Source organism: Lactuca saligna, chromosome 3 (genome assembly GCF_052625555.1).
Source record: "Lactuca saligna cultivar CGN05327 chromosome 3, ASM5262555v1, whole genome shotgun sequence".
Taxonomy (NCBI): Eukaryota; Viridiplantae; Streptophyta; class Magnoliopsida; order Asterales; family Asteraceae; genus Lactuca; species Lactuca saligna.
In genome coordinates, this window is record NC_136419.1 from 25,069,867 (window position 1) to 25,091,618 (window position 21,752).

The window sequence follows — 21,752 nt, forward strand, 5'->3', positions numbered from 1 at the left end:
AAAAAAAAGTATGCTAATATTTTCTTTATTACTATTTGTTATGAATATCATGTTATTATCTATTATTATTGATAAATCTGAAAGCATGCCGAAATGTAAAATGGCGATAAATGAATAAGTTTTATTTGCTACTATAGTACGTTATGATGTTATAATATGTCTTTTTTTTAAGTGTAGTACAATATGATGCTATAATATGTTATTTGTTTGGAAAAGTTCAATGTTATAACATGGGATTGATTATGATTTGTACTTTTGTGAAACTACTTATGTTCTCTATGTTTGTTATGTGTGTATGTCTCTGTGTTGTGTTTGTATGTTTTCATTCTTTATTAGCATTTTAGTTCATAATTAGTTGTTTTAACAGCAACATACTTTACATTGTAAGCTACCTAAATAACTAAGTTTCATTACGGATTGTTAGCTACCTGAATATTGTTGGCAGGGGTAAAATGGACCCTGTGATTTTTTTAAACGGTCGATTCATTTTTCCTTAATAACATTTACAGTCAATCAAAAATAGGGAAAACTTAATTTATGTAATAACTAAAGGGCTGGATTTAATAACTCCTTAATCGGTTCTTCAAATCTAACTATTTTTATCATTGACAAAATCAAAATTATAAAGACATTAACAACAAATAAACAAACATTCTCCATCTTTCTTTTCCTTTTCTTCTGTTATCATTTTTACAATATAAAATTACAAATGTTGTTTATATTTTTTAGAATATATAATTATAAAATGATCCCCTAAACTATTAATCGGTCTTTATTTGTAATATTTCAATGAAATTATATTAGTAATTTGGTAATTGGTCTTTATTTGTAACATTACACTGAAACTACATTTGTAATTCGTATGGAGACTTGCAATATCTTTCATTAACGATTATAATAGAATTTACGATTTGTAATTATCAATAGTCATTTAATATACTGATTACTGATAAATTACATGCAAAAGGTGTTGATCTTTAATTTACCAATAATCCACAAATATATGGTGTCGTTTTATAAAGGAAATACTTTTTTTTTTCAAAAATCAAATATTAAAAAGAAAGAAATGGAAGAGTGATGTTATAATGAAAGAAAAAAGATGGAGATAGTGGAGTTGAAAGAGTTATTAGGATGGTAAGTTACAATGAGAAAAATGACATTTTAGCTAACAAACTTTTTTTCTTCCTACAGGCTTTCATGTGGTTGATTTTACAACCCATATATGTTTAACAATAATCATGCACAAAAAATAAGTGTTTAATTAGAATAAAGCTTTTTTACAACTCACAATCTATCTTGTGAGTGATACTATATTGCATTATACAAACTCATGATTTTTATAAAATATGTGGATTTACATGTATAATTAAATACTTATAAATTACAAAGTTATTAAAAAAATATTATATTACAATCCATAAGTTTTCCTAAATTAATGATATATTAATTTATTATATAATCAATTTTTTAATTATATTTAAAATTATCACCCGTGGATTTCACGGGTTTTAACCTAGTTGTTATAATATGTTGGGACTTCTTTTTTAATCTCTAGTTAAAGTAGCTTTTGAATTATAAGTTTTTTGTTTAAAATAAAGCTAAATATTTTTATTGATGAACGACATTTTTTCTCTCGATATTTTTCTTAAGGCTAAGGGGTATGGTCACATCCAATCTACCGAAAAAGTGACGTCACCTCATCGCCATATCAGCTCCACTACCAACCTACTACCAACCCACTAACTCTTGGAAATGGTCACCACTCCACATCATTTTTTTTACATTAGAATAATTTAAAAAATAATTATTAAACAAAAATAAAACCATAAATATTAATTAAAAACATTTTACATTAATTTAAAAAACATAAATTTAAAATCTACATTACCTAAAAAAACATAATCATTTAAAACCTAAATTACTAAAAAAACATAGAAAATATTACTCGTCATCATCCTCGTCATCGTCATTGCCACAGTTGCTTATATTTTAGGAAGTAAGTAGTGAATGAAGATTGTCATGAATTAGATTGTAGATTGTCTAAAAAATTTAGCCATAGCAATTGTGTTGCTACAACGTTCATGAATACTTAGAAAATGAAGATTTGAGTATTGGATAAACTCAGGCTCAGAGAATTACTTCATGGATTATATCACAAGTAATTATGAGATGATAATATCTTATATTCTTAAAATGGGGATATATGAGTTGTAATTTACAAGTCGGTTGTACATTGGTGTTGCGAAAACGCATCAGTAACATGATGTTATAAAACATAATATCATGTATGATTTGGTAAACAAAGGATACAAGCATATGAGTCAAAGTTTATTTGTTCCATTTGCCCTAATGGGAAAAGCGATATCTTTGGATCCCTCGGTGATTTGGTGTTGACTTATAGTGTTGGGCCCAGTCAAGATTAAATTGATGTGTTCAATTAGTAAGTGTTATAAGGTCATCACAAATCGGAAATCGAGAAGCAAAATTTGGACAATGAGATTGATTTTTATCCATGTCTCATGTTCGTATGGTATCTAGAAGAACGGATGAATATTTGATCACTTATCTAAGGACAAATATATGATCATATCAGAGTTCGACAATTGCTTTGGAAAGCACCCTTTGCTATTTAATTTAGAAGTTATACATGTAAATTAGAATTAGACTCATCCAAGTGGGAGACAATTGAATTAGATGTCTAAGCCAATAACTAAATTAGTATAATACTGAATTATTAGCAAAGTCTTTTTTGGGTTGCCCTCAAACCTAGTCAATAAATTAGTATAATATTGAATTATTAGCAAAGTCCTTGTTGGGTTACCCTCAAACCTAGTAATTAACTGGAATGTTATTTGGAGAAAGAGACTGATTTATTAACTTATTATATGATTAATAAATCAAATAGAATTCAAAATAAATAATTTATTGATGTATTATGAGAATAATATATTAATTAGAAATAGTATTAATTACTTAAGAATTAATTAGAAATTGATTTGAATTAATTTTGGGATTAATTGGATTAACTAAAAGTGGAAAGACTAAAGGTGACAATGTTTAAAAGTATAACATTGACCAATTCTAGAACCTTCCATAGGGGGGGGGGCAATTTCTAGATGGTTATGGGAGGTTTTCTTGGGCATTAAGGAAGCTTAAGGATCCTTAGGGAGCAAGAAAATGGATAAGGGTTATCCAAGTAAACATGCCTTATCCTAGCATCCCTAGTCACCTATATAAACCCTCATAAGGGTTATGATTTTTAGCTATCACAATTCCTAAAAGAACTTCAAGAATTCCCATCCTCCTCCTCTCTCCTCTTTAGCCTCAAACTAGCTAGGGTTTCGGTGTGAGCCATTAGAGGCACGAGACTTCTGGTGCTTTCTTTCTGAAGACCAACAAGGAAGGAATACTAGTTTGTTTGCTATAATAAACTAAGTTATGTATTTTCTAATAAACCTTTAGTAATTTCAAAAATAGCAATATACTTTTAGGGTTCTTAATATTGAATAATTGTTTGCAAATCATAGTGAGAACATAGATCCTTAAGGGTACATGTGAACATAGATCCTTAAGGGTACATGTTACATATAAAACTCACCACTTAGAAGATCAAATCCCAACAAAAACAAACTCTAGTAACAAGGAATGACCACATCCTTCCTCTTTAAAAATCTCAAGGTCTTGAAGCACCAAGAAACACACATTAAAGCACTAAGCACACACACACACACACAAGGGTTTCACTATGGAGGGTGGAGACTAAGAATGAGACAAAACCCTAGTCATAATGTTGTTTAAATAGGCCCAAATCCTGAGGCTTTAGGGTTTGGCCCATCAGGTCCACTATGCCATGGCCAAGCCTTTACTGTGCTGCCACTCAAGAGAAAGGGGGAGTGTATCCAAAATTGAGAGGGGAGGAAGAAATAAAAAGTTTCTCCGAGTTTCATGGCTTGTTCATGATCATTTTAAGTCCTTAATAGAATCCTCAATTTATCCCAAATGATACCTGAGAGTTCTCGAGTATAACCAAGTATTTTTCAAGAAATTCAATCCTTAAGAGAGAAACACGAGAACCAATTCTACAAGTCGGGGAAAGGGAGAAAAAGGAAGTGGTTTTAACATCATAAATTGTGAGTTACATAAGAACCTCACTTTTTGTTTCTTTTGTCAAAAATGGTCCCTTTACACGATTTTAGTAAGTTTTCCACTACATAGTAAGTCACATAAGATGGTTTAGTTTACAAACATCACCAAATATGGTAGATATTTCGAGTTTGGCAAAGATCTAGCATGTTTTCATAACATAAACACAACATATAACATGAAAACACACATATGCATGCATAAACACATAGATATACACAAAACAACTTGTATTCTCCCCCAAAACATAGTAAAACCGAAAATAAGGGTATGAACTCAATTTACTTTGAAGGTTTCGGTTTTTGGTAGAGGATTGGAGAGGTTTTCGGCTTTAACGAGCTTTCTTGAAGTGATTTTCGAGATCTATGAAGTTCTAAGAGAATGGATCATGAAATGAAGTGTTAATGAGTGAAGATTATCATAAAATGAAGCTAAACACTTTGATGAGAGAATAACTTACCAATATGATGAACTTTGATGAAGAGTTCTTGAAGAACACACACACACTCGAAATTTTAGAGAGGTAGAGGGTGGGAGGATGTTGAAGGTTGAGAGAGAATGCGTTAGATTTGAAATGGTGAATGAGGGTGGTGAGGGAGAGAGTGACCGAGAGATAGAGAGAGGTGGGAGAATGGAGAGTTGACTAATGAAGAGTGTGATTAGAGGTTTGCTTGGATACATGCAATTTTGCATGGATATCCACTAGACAATGTTGAGGTGACAAACTCTATTTTGCTCTAATTTTGTTTTATTTATATAGTGGGCCGAGAATGAGAGGGGAAAAGAGAAGAGGGAAACTTTGGGCCATACTAGCTCATGTTGGACATCATGAGGCCCAAGCTGATAATTTTCGACCCATTAGGCTCTTCTTGAGGGTTCACGACCCAAAGGTGGTAAAAAGGGTGGGGTTGACGGCCCAATTACCATGAGAAGATGGGTTTACGGCCCATCATAGCTCATTAAGGTGGTTCACGACCCATATAGGCCCATGAGAATAAGTGATTTATTTTAGACTAACATGGCCCAATTACTATGGTTTGACGAATATGGGCCCAACTAGAGTCCAAATGGGTTTCATTGGCCCAAAATCATCAAATAGGAAGTTTACTAGCTCATTAGGCCCAATAAGTGGATCCTAGTCCATACTAAATTCGAACCGAGATATTTAGGGTTTCAGAACCATAGTTAAGTATATGGGATGTACTATATTAGGTTTTAAACTTTACTCAGGAGTTTTGCTTCAAATGGATGATTTTAATTTAGCATAGAGTATGATATCCACTTAGAATACAAGTCTTACAATAGTTGATGTTTGCATGAAAATAGAATTTCTTAGCTAAAATGCTTGTTGTGACAAAAACTATGTTCTAACTAGATTTTCTTGTCTTGGACAAGTACAAGACATCCTAATATGTTTTGAGTGTAAGTATAGAGGTATAATACCCTATAGTAGTTTCATACTTGTTTGAATACTCTCAAATGGTAAAAATCAAATGGTGCCCAAAAAAAAAACACTAGTGTTTTAATTAGTTCATGACTATTATCATTTATTTTGAATCCATACAAAATATATCCTACTGAGTTTCATATGTATCAAATATGTTATTAGTATTACATAAAACAATCAATGCATACATTCATGTATGTGTCACAATAACACTAAAAATAACACTATAATACACGAAAACCGTCGTTAATCCTAAAATAAAAAAAGTGTAAATATAACGTATGTATACTTGATTTTATGACTTCAGTCAGTTTATGCACTATAATACTTGGTTATGTTGGTTTTTTTTTATTTTGGTTTTGCTTAACCGTAATTTTTTAAAAACATTTTATATAAATTTATTGGTTAAAGATGGACAATATGATTTAATGTGTTCAATTACAAAACTTAGTTTACTTCACAAATTTATTGAGGAATGGAGAAGTTATTAATAAAACTTTTAATTGCCCATTGTAATGATATTTTGAGAATTTTATATAAATTTATTGGTAAAATATGTATAGAAACAAAAGAGTAAATTACACGAATAGTTTCTATGGTTTAGGGTAATTTGTGCATTTGGTCCTTAATTTATTTTTTTAATTCAGAAGGTCCCTACTGTTTTTTTCTTGCTATACGTTTGGTCCTTGTCTTACCTAAAAAAAACTATTTTGCTATTGATTTTTTTAATTTATTTAAATAAACACTCCCTCAACATCACCTTTCACCTTATCTAGTCTTTTTAGGTAAGACATGGACCAACCACATAATAAAAACAAATAGTAGGGACCAAACGCGTAATAAAAACAAACCGTAGAAACTTTTCGAGTTAAAAAAATAAGTTAGAGACCAAGCACGCAAATTACCCCAAACCATAGGGACCATTAGTGTAATTTACTCAAACAAAAAATAACTAAATACATACAATCGAAAACATTATATTCTTTCAATGTGTTTCGTTAAATTGTAAATCGATAAAATTTGTACATTGAGATTGCGTTTAGGGGTGTAAACTATTAAGTTAAGGAAGTGAGGAACTAAGAATGGAGTTACGTTAAAGTTGAGGACCAAATCTACCAACATAAAAAATAATGAGACCATGCAGCAAATAACAAACCCAGATGGAACCCAAAAATTCTAGAGGTTAAAGACGAATCACCAGATATGATGAATCATATGAAGTCCTGGATGGTCGAATCCTTTTCTGAGGGTCAACTCTACCTCACGATGCCTTTCTATCTCTACTAATTTGGTAAAATTAGATCATTTATATATACATATTGCCGATTCTCGTAGAAATTGTGTGGTTAAATCCCCTTAAATTGGAATCTAAAATTTCCAAAATAAAATTTCACAGATGTGGATTTATGAATGATTGATTATGCTGCGATTGCGATTAGCGTATGCATTCAAAGATTAACTCGACGAACCTCGGTTTTAGCCAAGAAGGAAACATGGGTGGAAAATTATTGGAACTCGATGGATCATCAATCAAGTTTATATGTAAGGAGATTTCGTTTTCAATATGCAATGACAAAACGACGTATTTGTTTACAATTTTGTTCGCAAATGTCTTCATTTAGTGCATCGTCTGTTCCGCAAATAGATACCAGTTTAACAACGATTTTTTTTTCCCCAAATTAGTTGGACATGCTAAGCATTGATCAAGCATAAAAAGGTGAATCACTAGAAATTTATAAACTGGTGTAATCTTTTATCACTATATATAACATAGAGTGATCATCATGATTGCTTTGTTTTCTTAACTTCGCCACTTTCGAGTCTATATTTTCTATTCAACTATTTGATTTCCCCAAATAAATATTCCTTGTTATCTTTGCAGGTGAAATCAAGAAACAAAGTACCTCTTCAGTTCACATCTCCAACATATCTGATGAGTATGTTGCTTTTAAGGTAATTCATGATCGCTTAATGTATCCATCAAAGTAAATACAATTCTCCTTTAATCTATATTTTGATCACATATAGAACATTTTCATTTGGCAGGTGAAGACCACATCACCAAAAAGATTTTGTGTAAGACCCAATTCAGGCATCATTAGCCCAAAGTCAGAATGCAGTTTCACAGGTATGTGTGGACTCTAAAGTCTAATCCCTTTTGCTTCCAAAAATTAATAAAATATTATCCTTTTATTGTTGTTATACAGTTACTATGCAAGGTCTAAGATCACATCCTTCTGAAGTGGAGTGTAAGGATAAATTCTTGGTTCAAAGCACAGTTGTCGATTCTGGGACAAAAGAAGAAGATATCACTGTTGACTTAGTAAGTATTTTGTCCTTTACTCAAATTTTTATTATTATTTCTCTCATTGTTGTATTTGGTAGTTCTCCAAAAGCAGTGGTAAGTATGTTGAAGAGAAGAAGCTCAGGGTTGTTCTAGTTAGCAAGCAAGATTTACCAGTAGAAGAACACAAAGATAAAGAGTTGGAGAAACAACATGCTAATGAAGAAGATTCACATAAAGAACATAAACACAAAGTGTTGGAAAAAAAACATGCTAATGAAGAAGAAGATTCGTGTAAAGAACATAGACACAAAGTGTTGGATAAAGAACTACCTCATGAAGCTTCACATACAGAACATAAACACAAAGTGTTGGAGAAAGAACCTCCTAATGAAGCTTCACATAAAGAACAAAAACACAAAGTGTTAGAAAAAGAACCAGCAAATGAAGCTTCATCAAAAGAACACAAACATAGAGTGATGGAAAAAGAACCTTCCAATGAAGAGCACAAACATGAAGTGTTGGAGAAAGAACCATCTAATGAAGCTTCACATAAAAAAGAACACAAACACAAAGTGTTGGAAAAAGAACCATTAAATGAAGCTTCATTAAAAGAACACAAACATAAAGTGTTGGAGAAAGAACCTTCTAATGAAGTTTCACATGAACACAAACACGAAGTGTTGGAGAAAGAACCTTCTAACGAATCTTCAATTAAAGAAGATGTTTTGGTGAAAAGAGACAAAAATGTTTTCTCAGTGGATAAGGTGACTGATACATAGTTTCTCTTCATGGGACTTGAGTATTGTTTTAATTTTCTAGTATGATGAATTTACAATTTTCAATAATGCTTTGTGTATTGCCTTTTATTTAAATTCAACTTCTCTTCTTGCAGCAAATTGAAGATGCTAAGGAAGTCAAAAGTGGTTTGACCATAGAGGAGTCAAAGTTATCTGATGGGAATAATGTACCCAAGAATTCGAAGTTTAAGCCTGTAAAGATTGTGAAAGAGGATCCAGAAACGAGGTTGAGATTGTCTAATCAACTCAAGGAGTTGAAACTGAAGGAAAGTACATTAGAAAATCAACTCAAAGAGGTTAGTAATGATGTTGTTAATATTTAATTTTATGTAGGTTTGCAATTAATGGAGGACTTTTTAGTAATTTGTTCTAATTACGGATATTTTTGTAGGCCAAATCCACCATCTCTAGCCTAACCTATCAGAACAGTATAATCATTGAAGCTAAAGAGACCCTTCAGTTGGAACTGGTAAGGACATTTTCGTCATTTATTATGATTACAAATATATTAATAACCATTTTATGTAGGTTTACCAATAATGGATGACATTTTAGTCATTTACTTGTTTTTTGCAGGATAGGAGAAGTAAGAAAGGTTTCTCCTTTGTGTTTGTTTGTGGGGTGTCACTCATTGGTTTGATAGGCGGATACTTCTCAGATCCTTAAATGATACATTCATAAATTTTCTCCATTTTGTTTGGAAAATTGGATGTTTGCATTTCTTAACTTGTACTTTGTAATTCGAAAGGACCGGTAAATATATATACTATTTCTTTTTTCCTTGTGTAAATCTGTGGAAGTTTTCATTATTTATAACAATTGTGCTTGTAAATAAGTGACATTTATTAAAGTAAAAACCTTTTTCAATCCGACTATGTTCTAAATATGTGGTTATTCATAAACATTTTTTTTTCAAAACTCATGGAATGGATGTAAAACACGACATTATCTCTTGGTTATGTCATCGTCATGAGAAGATCAAAAGCAAATGGAAATGGTTTGTTGTCTTACATCACATTTATTTGGGACCACAACCGTGAATAGAAATTAGAAAAAACAAAATATAAAAACTAACACCAAAAAAGCCAATTTTAAATTTCAAAATAGAAAAACCTACAATATGATGGTTGGGCGTTGATGGTGATATGTTGTCAACATAATTATCCATGTACACAGGGCCATGTTGATGCCATGCGGTTGAAAGGAAACGAAAAACGGTTGGCCACTAAAAAAAGGGAAAATGACCTTTGAGGGTAATAAAGTATTCGTCTTGTATTCATTAGGTCTCTTATCTTTTTTTTGTCTTTATTATACCATTGAACTTGTAATCCCTGTTCACCAAAGCCACCGTGACCGGTTATCACCTGTTTTACCGGTTACCACATTTAATTAGAGATGACATGTCTTATTACGTGGAATTAGAACACATTTAATTACCGTTTCTCTTTCACCCATTTGTCCTTACAGTTAGGGTTCTTTTTAATTGAGGGAAGAAAAAGTTCAATCGAAGCATACGGTTAGGAAATTGAAGACAACTGGTGAATGCGAGTGTTATAGTGAAGAAGATGGCCTCCGATTCCAAACAAAGTAAGTATTTAACAGTTTATTTACATTATAATGGTTTATTCGCACCAAAACCATTAGTGTACTTGAACGCTGTTGTTGTTTCAATCTGTGATGTCGATTTTGGTGCAATGGATTTCAAAGACTTTAACTTGTTCATTGCAAAGTTGATTGAAGGCAGTTGTGATAATGTATATTATTGCACTAGAAATGAACCATTGGCAGAGGGTATTAGGAGAATTACGAATGATGCTGACTACTTTGAGTTTATCGAAACGGGTTATAGTGATGAAGCCGGTTTAAGAATGAATGTGTATATAGACCACGAAAATGAACTTGTACTTGATTGGGCTGATGATGAAGGGCATTATTTCGACAAAGACCTGGATGATGATAAAGATTCACAACTTTCTGATGATATTCCATATGAGCATGAAGCAGATGATTACATTCCTTCTCTTGACAAGACTATTGGTGATGAATTCTTACATCGGGTGTCAGGTATGTGTAAGGATATAAATGATGAGGCTGAAACTGATGAGGTTGAAACCAAGAATGGAGATGACAAACCAGTGTACCCTGTCCATAATGAGAACCAGAAATGGGACAAAATGGTGCCAATTCTAGGTATGAGATTCTCTAACCCCATGGAATTGAAAAATTGTTTGACTAACTATGCAGTGAAGAATGGGTACAACCTTTATTTTGAGAAAAATGATAGTCAGAGGTTATTAGTGAGATGTTATAAAGAGAACAAGAACCCCTCTTGTCCTTTTAGACTGTGGGCTTCCTGGATGAGCAGTGAAAGATCTTTCCAAATTAAGTCATTAGTTGATGAACATAACTGTTCAAGAGTCTTCAAACTTGGTTCCATTGTAACATATAAATGGATTGGAATGCATTTTAAGAATCAACTTCTGAAGAACCCTAAAATGAGCATAAGGAAAATGAAGGCCAAAGTGAGTACAAAGTTTAACTTGATTGTTAGTGTCACTCAATGTAGAAATGCTAGGAGATATGCTTTGGATGAGATAGAGGGTAGTTTGATAGAACATTATGGTAAAGTATGGAGTTATGGAGAAGAAATAATGAGGACAAATCCTGGTTCAACAGTAAAGATAGATGTGAATGTCATGCCTGATTCCACAACCTACTTTTCTAAAATGTATGTTTGTTTTAAGGGTGTGAAGGATGGTTGGATTGCAGCATGTAGGAGGGTAATAGGGGTAGATGGTTGTTTTTTAAAGGGTATATGTAGAGGCCAACTGTTAGCAGCTATGGGTAGGGATGCAAACAACCACATCTTCCCTATTGCATGGGCTGTGGTGGAAGTTGAAAATAAGGAAACATGGAAGTGGTTTCTTGACCTCCTTCTGGATGACATTGAAATGGGAATTGGTCATGGATTGACCCTCATATCAGACCAACACAAGGTATATTTCTGTTTTGTTTTGTTTAAGTTGAATGTTTTTGTTATGTCATCTATTTCATGCTTTCTTTCAGGGATTAATAGAGGCTGTCAAAGAAAGGGTTCCAGCAGCAGAGCATAGACAATGTGCTAGGCACATCTATGCTAACTTCAAGAAAAGTTTCAAAGGTGAACAATATAGGAAGTTGTTTTGGGCAGTAGCTGCTAGTACTACTCAACCAAAATTTGAGGCAGAAATGAATTCCATAAAAAAATTGATCCTTTGGCTTATGAACACCTCATGGAAAGGGACCCTAAAAGTTGGTGCAGGGCATTCTTTGAAGTGGACAGGGCTTGTGATGCTTATGAGAATGGCATATCAGAAAGTTTCAACTCTGTTATTGATCTTGCTAGGAAAAGGCCACTCATCACCATGTTGGAAGAGATAAGGATTTATGCAATGGAGAGGATGTATAAAATGTTGCAAGAGGGACAAAGTTGGGGGAATTTAAAAATATGTCCATCTATAAGGTTGAAGATATCAAAGCTAAAGAAACAGCAAAGGTATGATATAACTTCTATTTTATAAATATTATATGTCTCATCTATAAGATTAATAGAACTTCTTATTTTTTTGGGCAGATTTTGGGGTGTTATACCATCTGGGATACAACAATATGAAGTTAGGATTGGAAATGATGGATATGCTGTGGACCTTAACAACAACACATGTGGATGTAGATCTTGGCAAGTATCAGGTATCCCATGTGTGCATGCAGTGGCAACCATTTCATACCTTAACAGGAATGCAGAGGATTATGTTGCACCATGGTTCCATACAGCCATGTTCTTGACTTGTTACAACCATACCATTAACCCACTTAATGGTAGTTCCATGTGGCCTGAAGCTCCCTACATGAAACCATTGCCTCCTCAAAAAAGAAGGTTACCAGGAAGGCCAACCCTTAAAAGGAAAAAAGATCAATCTGAGATGGAAAGCAAGGGGAAAACAAGGCATACTATCTCAAAAGCAGGTTCAGTTAATAGATGCAGTATTTGTAGAGAAAGGGGCCACAATAGATCAACATGTCCTACTAGACCAGCAGATGTAGCATCCACTTCAAGGCCAAAAAACAAGTAACCTAAAAAATGTAAAAAAGAGAAAGGTATGCTATTAAAACAATATAATTTAAATGGAACATCCAACTCATTAGCTACATATTTGTATAGCAGGTAAAGTGGAACCAGTTCAAGTGGATCCAGTTCAAGCAGATCTAGTGGATCCAGTTCAAGTACCAGCTCCACAGGTTGATCCAGTTCAAGCAAATCCAGTGGATCCAGTTGATGTACCAGCTCCACACGTTGAACCAGTTCAAGTAGATGATCCACATCCAGATGTTGATGTCCCTGCTCAACCAGTTGCAACTAGGCAGAGGATACGAAAATACTCAGAAAGAATTACCAAGATAGGGTTGAGGAGGAAGGTTTTGAAGAAAGAAGGAAGCACTGGACACAACCCAATGGTGTTGGAATGATTTTATTTGGAAAGACAAACTTTTAGTCTTATAAATATGTAATTGGGATATTAGGACAACTGTGGGCACATGGCACATCTTTTGACATATTAGGACAACTGTGGGCACAACTTTTGTAATAGTGCACATGATGATGGAATATTACAACTTTGTCTTTTATCTATATGCTTTGGTGTACGGTTATTTGCATATAGATTGTTTAATCTTATATTATCTATCATAAATCAAGTAAATTTAGTATTACTACATTAAGCAAAGTTTGGTGTTGTTAATCTGGACCATATTACCCTTGGATCACATCAACACATTAACAATTGATTACTGCCAAATTTAATATGGACCATTTTACCCTTGGATCACATCAAAACATTAACAATTGATTAATGCCAAGATTTAGTCTTAATACATTAAGAAATGTTTGATGTATCCAATGTGGTTAATCTGGACCATTTTACCCTTGGATCACATCAACACAATAACAATTGATTACTGCCAAATTTAATCTGGACCATTTTACCCTTGGATCACATCAACACATTAACAATTGATTAATGCCAAGATTTAGTCTTAATACATTAAGAAATGTTTGATGTATCCAATGTGGTTATTCTGGACCATTTTACCATTAGATCACATCAACACAATAACAATTGACTGCCAAATTTAATCTGGACCATTTTACCCATGTATCATGTCCAATTCATTAACCTTTTAAACATATTAATACTTCTTGGAAAGCACTCAAAACATCAAACTATCATTAATCAAAAAGATTTAGTCATAATACATCAAACAAATTACAACATTAAGGATTACATTTAGTCTTTGAATACAGCTAAACTAAGGGTTAAATTATGGGCTAAACTACTTCTTAAACACAAACAACAGAAACAACACAATCATCACAACTTTATGAGTAAATAGCTTCCATTTGAGTTTTTCAAACTCTTGTCTAACAACCAAATTTTCTTGTTCCATCTTCATCTTACATATGCTGATCTCGTTTTCCAATATAGAAACTTTGAGGGTTAAATTGCACGGTTCTTTTTTGTCCTTCCCAGAATTGACTTCATTTTCAGGGGTTTCAGGCTCCAACCATTCCCAGAACTTGCATTTTGGTCCTTCATTCTTGAAAAAAGTAACAAATTGGTTAAAGAAAGAAGATAAAACGAAAAGTAAAAAACAATTGCTTTACCATGGAGTTAGGGCACAATCTGAATTTTTTTCCTGGATTGTCTTTAGTTCATGAAGTTCGTACACGAGATGGTAACCCACAGTAACAAGGATTTTCAGGTTGAAATTCAACATTTCGTTTGGAAGAAATAGAAGAAGAAGAAGAAGACATGTCGATCTAGGGCAAGAACGGGCAAGAAGATGCAGTACTTAACTTTGCAATTAATAAGCCCAGTTTATGGCACATAATGCCACGTAATATCCACATAACTAGTAACCTACAACAACCGGTATCAAGGGCTTTGGTGAACAGGGATTACAAGTTCAATGGTATAATAAAGACAAAAAAAAGATAAGGGACCTAATGAATACAAGACGAATACTTTATTACCCTCAAAGGTCATTTTCCCCTAAAAAAAAACGATTATGGTTTCTTTAAGACATCCAGCGTTACGAGAGAGATACTAATTCAATTGGTCATTCATGAAAAAAGAATAGATTCAAACAACTTAATAGTCAAATCAACGAACAAATTGAAATTTCAATTCGACAAAATCAAATACACATAGTTGAGTGTCAAACAAAAACCGGAAAAGTAGGATTTTAATCGTTCATGGCTAAAAACGGATCAAAAAAATATATTTTTAAACAGCTGTAATCGATAAAAAATACCAAATCGTTGATTCCAAATGCATATTCTTGATGATTCTTCGCATAAAAATTGAGTTTCCTTGTGGTCAGAGTCGACATGCAACAATAACGAACTAATGGTGTTATTTAAAGGCTCAAATCCAACTTTATGGCCACACTCAACCGAGTAAAATTATGTAGGAAAATCCACTCAACAAAGTGATATCCTGTGTCAACTTTTCTCGATTTTTTGCACGGCTTGATCGAGTGGAGGTCAAAGGTCGGGCCTAATCAGGTATGGTTACATTTTGTCTGGCCATCTTCTTCAGAAATTTCAACATTTTCATCCTTACTATGATCTTCACATATGAGGGTGTGCTAGACCATAATTGTAGCTAAATTACACTTTATCACCAATCCTTCTGTTAGCCAGAGTGTATACACTCGATACATATCAACTAAATCAATCACAACGATTCATCTCATTATGTCTCATTCTAAGGTCGATGGGAAAATGTCAACCAACAAAAGAAAAAGTCGGGGTTAGACCATTAATCAACTACCATTTCCCATTTGTTATCGTCAATTTTAACATTATACCACTACCAACAAAATATGAGTTTCAGTTTTAGAATCGATTACATTTGGATCCATTTTCTTCTATCATTAATGGGTCAAGTTGTAACATTATAAATGAAGAGTTCTTAACAAGACATGCATCTAACATGCTAAACCAACCAATTGAGTCTTTTTAATCATCTTGATAGGTTACTTATCAAACCTTGTCACCTTTTGCAAGATAATGGAAGAACATTGATACCAAAAGGTTTCAGTTTTCGCCATCACTTTGATCAGGGAAAGTAACACATTTGAAAACTTTGCAATTGGAACACAACACATACCCAACCTGTCAAACAGGTCACATCACTCATTCAGTAACCATTTTATAACTACAAAACTGTTTGATCCAAAAAAAAAAAAAAAAAACATTACTTACAGCTCTACAAGATGGACATCTACGATAGATACGATTGTTTTCAGATTTCACATTAGTCTTTTGCCCTTTACAAAAATCACAAATCAACCATCCTCTCCCATCACAAGGTTCACATTCAATGCTCCCATCAATCTTTATACCCTTAAAATATTCAAAAAATGGAATCGTGATTCAAGACTCAAGGGTGGATAATCGATCAACCATAGATAATCAAGAACATAACACATCAAAATGTCAAAATTTTGATACTTTAGACAGAAGAAATCATGTGATATGGAGAAACTTGAAATCAAACATGTGGGTATATGAAATACCATCCAAATCCATACATTTATGTATGTAAATATATATACCTGCTGTTGAAGAGAAGTGCAATGGATGGGCTTTGAAAACCTGTTCGGATTCAAAGAAATCAGAGGCATCAATGGCAGCTTGGTTACACCCAAAAAAGCCATTTTTGTTGCTTCTTCCTCCTTTGAGGATAAAGATTTTAAAGGGTGAAAATGGAGAACACCCACCACCCATCAAAGCCAAAAATTCAACCTTATAGTTGCGAACAAATTACGCAAGTGCCACCATCCTTTTTCATTGCTTTTTATAAATGTAAATTTACTTCATTACTAGTGTCACTTTCGGAAATAAATGAAGAATGACCACTGGTAAAGTCATATTCATCTTCATTGCCGTCGCTTCGTCACGCTTCTTCATCGTTTTCTCTCTCCGGCTACTGTCCGGTGATCATTACTGTGACCTTACGCGCCTACCGTCCCCACAAGCTCTCCGATCAGATCAATTCACTGTGTTGATCAACGGCTACTCGGAATCTCGCATTCCGATCCTGCAGACAGTCACCGGAGTGTATTCAAGTTCTCCGTCTGTAGCTGCCGTGGTTGTGTTATGGGGAAACCCTACAACGCCCGCAAAAACCCTAGTGGAACTCTCACATAACCTCTCGATCTCGTCTCCTGGAGACGCGCCGATCTCAGTTATCCGACAACCGTCGTCTAGTCTCAACGCCCGGTTCCTCCCCCGCCCATGGATTTCCACACGCGCCGTCCTGATCTGCGACGACGACATCGAGGTCGACCCAAAATCGATCCAATTCGCTTTTGAGATCTGGAAGAGTCGCTCGAACAATCCAGAACAACTCGTGGGACTGTTCGCCAGATCTCACGAGCTAGACCTCACCAGCCGTACATGGATTTACACCGTCCACCCCAATCGCTACTCGATCTTACTCACAAAGTTCATGTTTATGAAAACTGAGTATTTATACGAGTACAGCTGCGAAGGAGGTGAATCAATGGCGCAGGCGAGATCAATCGTGGATGAGATGAGGAATTGCGAAGACATACTGATGAATTTCGTTGCAGCAAACAAGACGGGTATGGGACCGGTTCTTGTCGGGGCTAAAAGGGTGAGGGATTGGGGGGACGCCAGGAACGAAGGTGTAAGACGGCGGGGGCGGGGATTGAGAGCGGCGGGAGAGGAGGTGGCGGTGGGGTTGAGTAGTAGAAAAAAGGGTCATAGAAGAAGGAGAGGAGATTGTATAAAAGAGTTTCATAGGGTTTTGGGGAAGATGCCATTGACGTACAGCTATGGAAAGATGGTTGATTCGATTGGAGAGCAAGGGCTTTGTGAGAAAGGTGGGAAATTGGTGTTTTGTGATCAACAAACAGTTTTCTAAATGCATTAATGGTTATCCTTCATGCTGTTTCTGTAACTTAATTTTTTTCTAGAGTAGCATTGATCATCACTGCATCCGTGTATACAATATGAATGAAAATTGCATGGGGTGATTGGGATTGCTTATAAAATAGCTTTCTACTTTTAGTTTTTTTGAAAAGTTAAAAGATTAAAAAGATATTTGAGAACTACAAAAGAATTTTTCAAAATAACTTTTTTTTTTGTTAAGAAGAAAAAAAGACTTTTCAAAAGTCATAAAATTATATATTTTTTTTGTGACTTATAAAACATTCAAAAGTCAAAAACATATCATCCAAACATTTTTTAAAACCAATTTTTAACTTTTACTATTTAAAAAAAACTTTTAAGAAAATAACTTTTGACTTCCCTTTACATTACCTCATATGCTTTGTTAGAGAGAAAATATAAATTTGGGCTATTCTTCTAAAAAAAAAATAAAAAAAATTTATGAAATAACCTATATAACCCTCAAAATTACGATTTTCTGGCTCCGATTTTTTTTCGTCAAATGAGATTGTAAAAGTATCTAATACTTACTATTATATATTAAACACTAATTTTATTTGTCAAAAGTGATGATAATTTTTTTACTCCTTAAATACTATGGGTTCATGGATTGAGCCTATGATAAAATCGCAGTCCATAAATGAAATTGCATCCCAATGGATAGCTAGCTTATGATAAAATCGCACTCCATAAGTGAATTTTAATGACTATTCAAGTCATTTCAATTACTCTTTTTTATAATAATAAAAAAAAGAAGCAAATATTAAATCCTAAATATCACAAATGAGAGAGGGCAGTCCTACCACTTGAGCTATGGCCCTTTTGATCAAATCATTTTTTATTATTATTCTTTTGCTATTTTTAAAAGATAAGTATATAATTAGGTTCAGAGCTTCAATCTTTTATTTAGGAGGGTGAATTATATAAAAACTGGTGAATGTGGAAGCCTTAGTTAAAATTTTATATTTTTTGGTCTAAAATATATATATATATATATATATATATATATATATATATATATATATATATATATATATATATATATATATATATATATATATATATATAATCAGGGGCGGATCTTATATAGGGTTAGGGTTGTGGTCGAGAAGTAGTCTCTATACTTTATATATATATAAAATATAGAGACTACTTCTCGACCACAACCCTAGCCCTATATAAGATCCGCCCCTGATTATGTTACATTGTCCAGTGACCTCTCACAAATAAGAAGCCACTCCTACCACTTGAGACCTCTCACAAATAAGAAGCCACTCCTACCACTTGAGCCAAGGCCCTTTGGTTCAAATCATTTCTTATCATTATTCTTTTGCTATTTTTAAAAGATAATTATATAATTAGGTTACATTTTCTTGTTCTCTTTGTTCAGATCTAATCATATTCTTTGTAAAGCATCTGTAGGCCATATTTTTCTAAATTATGTAAAACATTTATTGCATATCATAAAACATACAACATTGTTTAGTGGGTATATTCGCCTATTTCGTGCATGACTAGTGTGTCTAACACACTGTAAAACAATGATAAAAATAAGAGACGGGTCCAAGAATGCATCCGTTAGGGTACCAGTTATGTCACATGTCGAAGTGGTAAAAATAAAAATAAACAGGTCGACATATCAACATGGTCTAAAATTCCATTTCATTTCAATTAGAAAAGGACCACAAATAATCTATTTTAACATTGCAATAATTAAAAAAAAATGTTAGATCATGTCTTTAATTATTGTTATTAAATCGTCTTCTACGAGATTTCATCATCCGAAAAGCACTCAATTGCATCTTCATTTCATTTTATGAAAAAGCATTGAAACAATCATTACTATCTAATTTCACAAATTTCATCACGAAAAAACTTGTGATTGTAACAGGAAAAAGCAATAGTCGATGGACCAAGTGATAAGATAAGGTAAAAGCTTTTGGAAAGAACATTCGATGTAGTTATGTAACTTTATAGAAGTAAGGTTTCAATGTGGAGCTTTTATATTGTAAAGCTTGTATCTATGTATGGAAAAAGTAATGTGTGAAAAGTTAGCATCAAAGTAGTTGATTCAAGGGAACTATGTATCAACTTTTAGATGCTTAGGATTAAAACATCAATACACAATTTTGCATAGTATCATTGCAATCAAGGCAAGGAAGATGCAGTGTCTTCCAGTTCTTCAACAAAGCTCTTTGTCATTTTCAAATAATCTTCAAGCTTCGACTCTTTCCACTCCTATAAAAAAAAAAAAAAAACATTCATTAAAATATATATATATATATATATATATGCTTTATGTCTCAGAAAAAAACACAGCAAATTGGCCTATATTAACTTAATATGTGCTCTAAATCACATAACTAATTAAAACAAGCTTACCTCAAAATCCCATTCTCCATATAAATCAGGATCACTACTGTTGGCCCAAATGTACACATAAGCCTGTAACACTTCAGACGTATCCTGCACAATCAGTATAATTTGTAAACTTCAAACCATTTAAGTCATTTGCTGATAAAAGGAAACAAATGAAAATAAACTTTATTCTTAGAAAATATAGATAATTAAGATGACATTATAAACTAATACCAGCAAAGAAACATCAACAGCCCTCTTGTCATACTCTTCATCTTCATATGTGTCCAAGATATATAATTCTGAAGCAGAAAGCCCAAAGAGAACCTGATGTCAAATCCTTTACCGATTAGATTATATGTATATCATGTTAATGAGCTTCAGTCTTCACGTGAACAAATTAAAACCAGATACGACTATATGATATAAGTGCCATGAAATATATTACAGTAAATGAAATGGAAAATGAACATACCCTCCCTGTAACTTTCTTGTTTTCTACAGGTATAATTGCAGGATAAACGCGTCCTTTGATGCTAAATCTATGACTACAAAAAAGAAATTATTATCATACATGATTCATAAATTGAATAACAAGCTCCTGTTAAAAGTTTAAACCAAGTATCAAGTATGGGGTTGAAAATTGACTCCCTGAGAGAAATTATTATCAATACAGAGAAGCCCTAATACGCATCGATCCACACACGTGATTGAAGAATAATATGAATTGGTTTAGGGTTTTAGTAAAATCTAGCTATATATCCATGAATTTTTAAAAACAAAACCAAAAATCAAACAATTACACAAGTAATTAACTTCGCAGAGTCAGCTTTACCCAATACAATTAGGGTTTTAACGGATACAAAATCCAAAATTTCTCATAATAAGTAATGACAAATCATGGGAAGAGGGAGGAGACTGACTAGCCGTTAAGGATCGCGGGGGAGGTTTGAGGGATACGGTTGAGGAGTACTTGAACGACGTCGTCAGCTAAGAGGCTACCGTAGACAAAGACGGTATGGTCATTATTGCCACCACCACAACCACCCAACCCCACCGCACCGGTGTTCGCTGACGCCGTCGCCATTTCAATTCTCTCACTCCCCCGCTGTTTACAGAGTGAAGGGAAGTTGCGGTACGTAACCCAAAGATCGATGTTAGCAACTCTCCGAAGCTTTCATGATCAATCAAAGTCAAAGTAAAAGGGGAAAGACAGAAAAGAACAAAAACTGACACCTCCTTGATCCTCCACCAAGTTCGGAGAGATTGGGGATCTGATAGGAATTTATGTAATGTTTAGGTGTTAAAACCAAAATTTAAATAATTATACTAACAACCCTTACAGTTTCATTTAAAGCAAACACATCTACGTGTTGTTTTATTTTATATAATTTCCGACGTGCTAAAAAAAGGAAACGAAACCCGATTTTTGTTTAAATGGGAGGAGAATGCAAGAAAAATATGACAAGTATTGGAGGAAGTTTGATGAACTTGATGACTATATATACTGTCTTTATGTTGGATTCTGCAATGAATTTTTTTTAGACATGTTTTTATAAAAGTGATTATGTATGACATAAAGAAGGAAAATCTTATGTTGATACAAGATCTAGATACGAACCTTTGGTATGAAAGGTTGAGAATAGATTGGATGATTTGTTTAAAAAATTTATAAAGAAATGTCTGACTTTCATTCGTCAT

At 33.4% G+C, this 21,752-nt stretch overlaps 4 protein-coding genes across 6 annotated transcripts; 2 read left to right on the forward strand and 2 right to left on the reverse strand.

Moving 5' to 3' along the window:
• The first annotated feature begins 6,733 nt into the window (after nucleotides 1–6,733).
• LOC145034834 (uncharacterized) lies at nucleotides 6,734–9,464 on the forward strand. 3 transcript variants are annotated; one of them, XM_078983372.1, is made up of 10 exons: nucleotides 6,734–6,881; nucleotides 6,987–7,132; nucleotides 7,213–7,307; nucleotides 7,473–7,543; nucleotides 7,637–7,718; nucleotides 7,798–7,913; nucleotides 7,976–8,641; nucleotides 8,770–8,970; nucleotides 9,066–9,143; nucleotides 9,251–9,464. In XM_078983372.1, exons 6-10 carry the CDS (start codon nucleotides 7,803–7,805, stop codon nucleotides 9,338–9,340), a joined length of 1,146 nt encoding a protein of 381 aa, XP_078839498.1. In that variant the 5' UTR covers nucleotides 6,734–6,881; nucleotides 6,987–7,132; nucleotides 7,213–7,307; nucleotides 7,473–7,543; nucleotides 7,637–7,718; nucleotides 7,798–7,802; the 3' UTR covers nucleotides 9,341–9,464. The 3 variants fall into 3 exon arrangements, with proteins under 3 accessions (XP_078839498.1, XP_078839499.1, XP_078839497.1); XM_078983373.1 differs by having other exon boundaries at nucleotides 7,274–7,307; XM_078983371.1 differs by lacking the exon at nucleotides 7,213–7,307.
• Nucleotides 9,465–15,526: 6,062 nt separating this feature from the next.
• LOC145034836 (chaperone protein dnaJ-like protein) lies at nucleotides 15,527–16,466 on the reverse strand. The gene is made up of 3 exons (XM_078983375.1): nucleotides 16,334–16,466; nucleotides 15,981–16,121; nucleotides 15,527–15,890 (listed from the first exon to the last, which is right to left on the reverse strand). Exons 1-3 carry the CDS (start codon nucleotides 16,433–16,435, stop codon nucleotides 15,813–15,815), a joined length of 321 nt encoding a protein of 106 aa, XP_078839501.1. The 5' UTR covers nucleotides 16,436–16,466; the 3' UTR covers nucleotides 15,527–15,812.
• A 163-nt stretch (nucleotides 16,467–16,629) lies between these two features.
• Nucleotides 16,630–17,797, forward strand: LOC145034835 (Nucleotide-diphospho-sugar transferases superfamily protein). Its single transcript, XM_078983374.1, has one exon. The coding sequence runs from the start codon at nucleotides 16,630–16,632 to the stop codon at nucleotides 17,665–17,667; it is 1,038 nt and encodes a 345-aa protein (XP_078839500.1). The 3' UTR covers nucleotides 17,668–17,797.
• Nucleotides 17,798–19,673: 1,876 nt separating this feature from the next.
• Nucleotides 19,674–21,291, reverse strand: LOC145034837 (AIG2-like (avirulence induced gene) family protein). The gene is made up of 5 exons (XM_078983376.1): nucleotides 20,975–21,291; nucleotides 20,527–20,599; nucleotides 20,286–20,378; nucleotides 20,076–20,159; nucleotides 19,674–19,931 (listed from the first exon to the last, which is right to left on the reverse strand). The coding sequence occupies exons 1-5, from the start codon at nucleotides 21,136–21,138 to the stop codon at nucleotides 19,842–19,844; spliced, it is 504 nt and encodes a 167-aa protein (XP_078839502.1). The 5' UTR covers nucleotides 21,139–21,291; the 3' UTR covers nucleotides 19,674–19,841.
• Between the last annotated feature and the right edge of the window lie 461 nt (nucleotides 21,292–21,752).

Excerpts from the sequence above, each read along its gene's own strand:
- LOC145034837 (XM_078983376.1), bottom strand. The coding sequence starts at position 21,138 with ATGGCGACGGCGTCAGCGAACACCGGTGCGGTGGGGTTGGGTGGTTGT. Across the intron at positions 20,600-20,974 it reads CCCGCGATCCTTAACGGCTA|TCATAGATTTAGCATCAAAG; the intron begins GTCAGTCTCCTC and ends TCTTTTTTGTAG. Across the intron at positions 20,160-20,285 it reads CTGTTGATGTTTCTTTGCTG|GATACGTCTGAAGTGTTACA; the intron begins GTATTAGTTTAT and ends CTGATTGTGCAG.
- LOC145034834 (XM_078983371.1), top strand. The coding sequence starts at position 7,033 with ATGCATTCAAAGATTAACTCGACGAACCTCGGTTTTAGCCAAGAAGGA. Across the intron at positions 7,133-7,472 it reads ATCATCAATCAAGTTTATAT|GTGAAATCAAGAAACAAAGT; the intron begins GTAAGGAGATTT and ends TTATCTTTGCAG. Across the intron at positions 9,144-9,250 it reads AGACCCTTCAGTTGGAACTG|GATAGGAGAAGTAAGAAAGG; the intron begins GTAAGGACATTT and ends TGTTTTTTGCAG.
- LOC145034835 (XM_078983374.1), top strand. The coding sequence starts at position 16,630 with ATGACCACTGGTAAAGTCATATTCATCTTCATTGCCGTCGCTTCGTCA.
- LOC145034836 (XM_078983375.1), bottom strand. The coding sequence starts at position 16,435 with ATGGCTTTTTTGGGTGTAACCAAGCTGCCATTGATGCCTCTGATTTCT. Across the intron at positions 16,122-16,333 it reads GCACTTCTCTTCAACAGCAG|GGTATAAAGATTGATGGGAG; the intron begins GTATATATATTT and ends GAATATTTTAAG. Across the intron at positions 15,891-15,980 it reads GATGTCCATCTTGTAGAGCT|GTTGGGTATGTGTTGTGTTC; the intron begins GTAAGTAATGTT and ends CCTGTTTGACAG.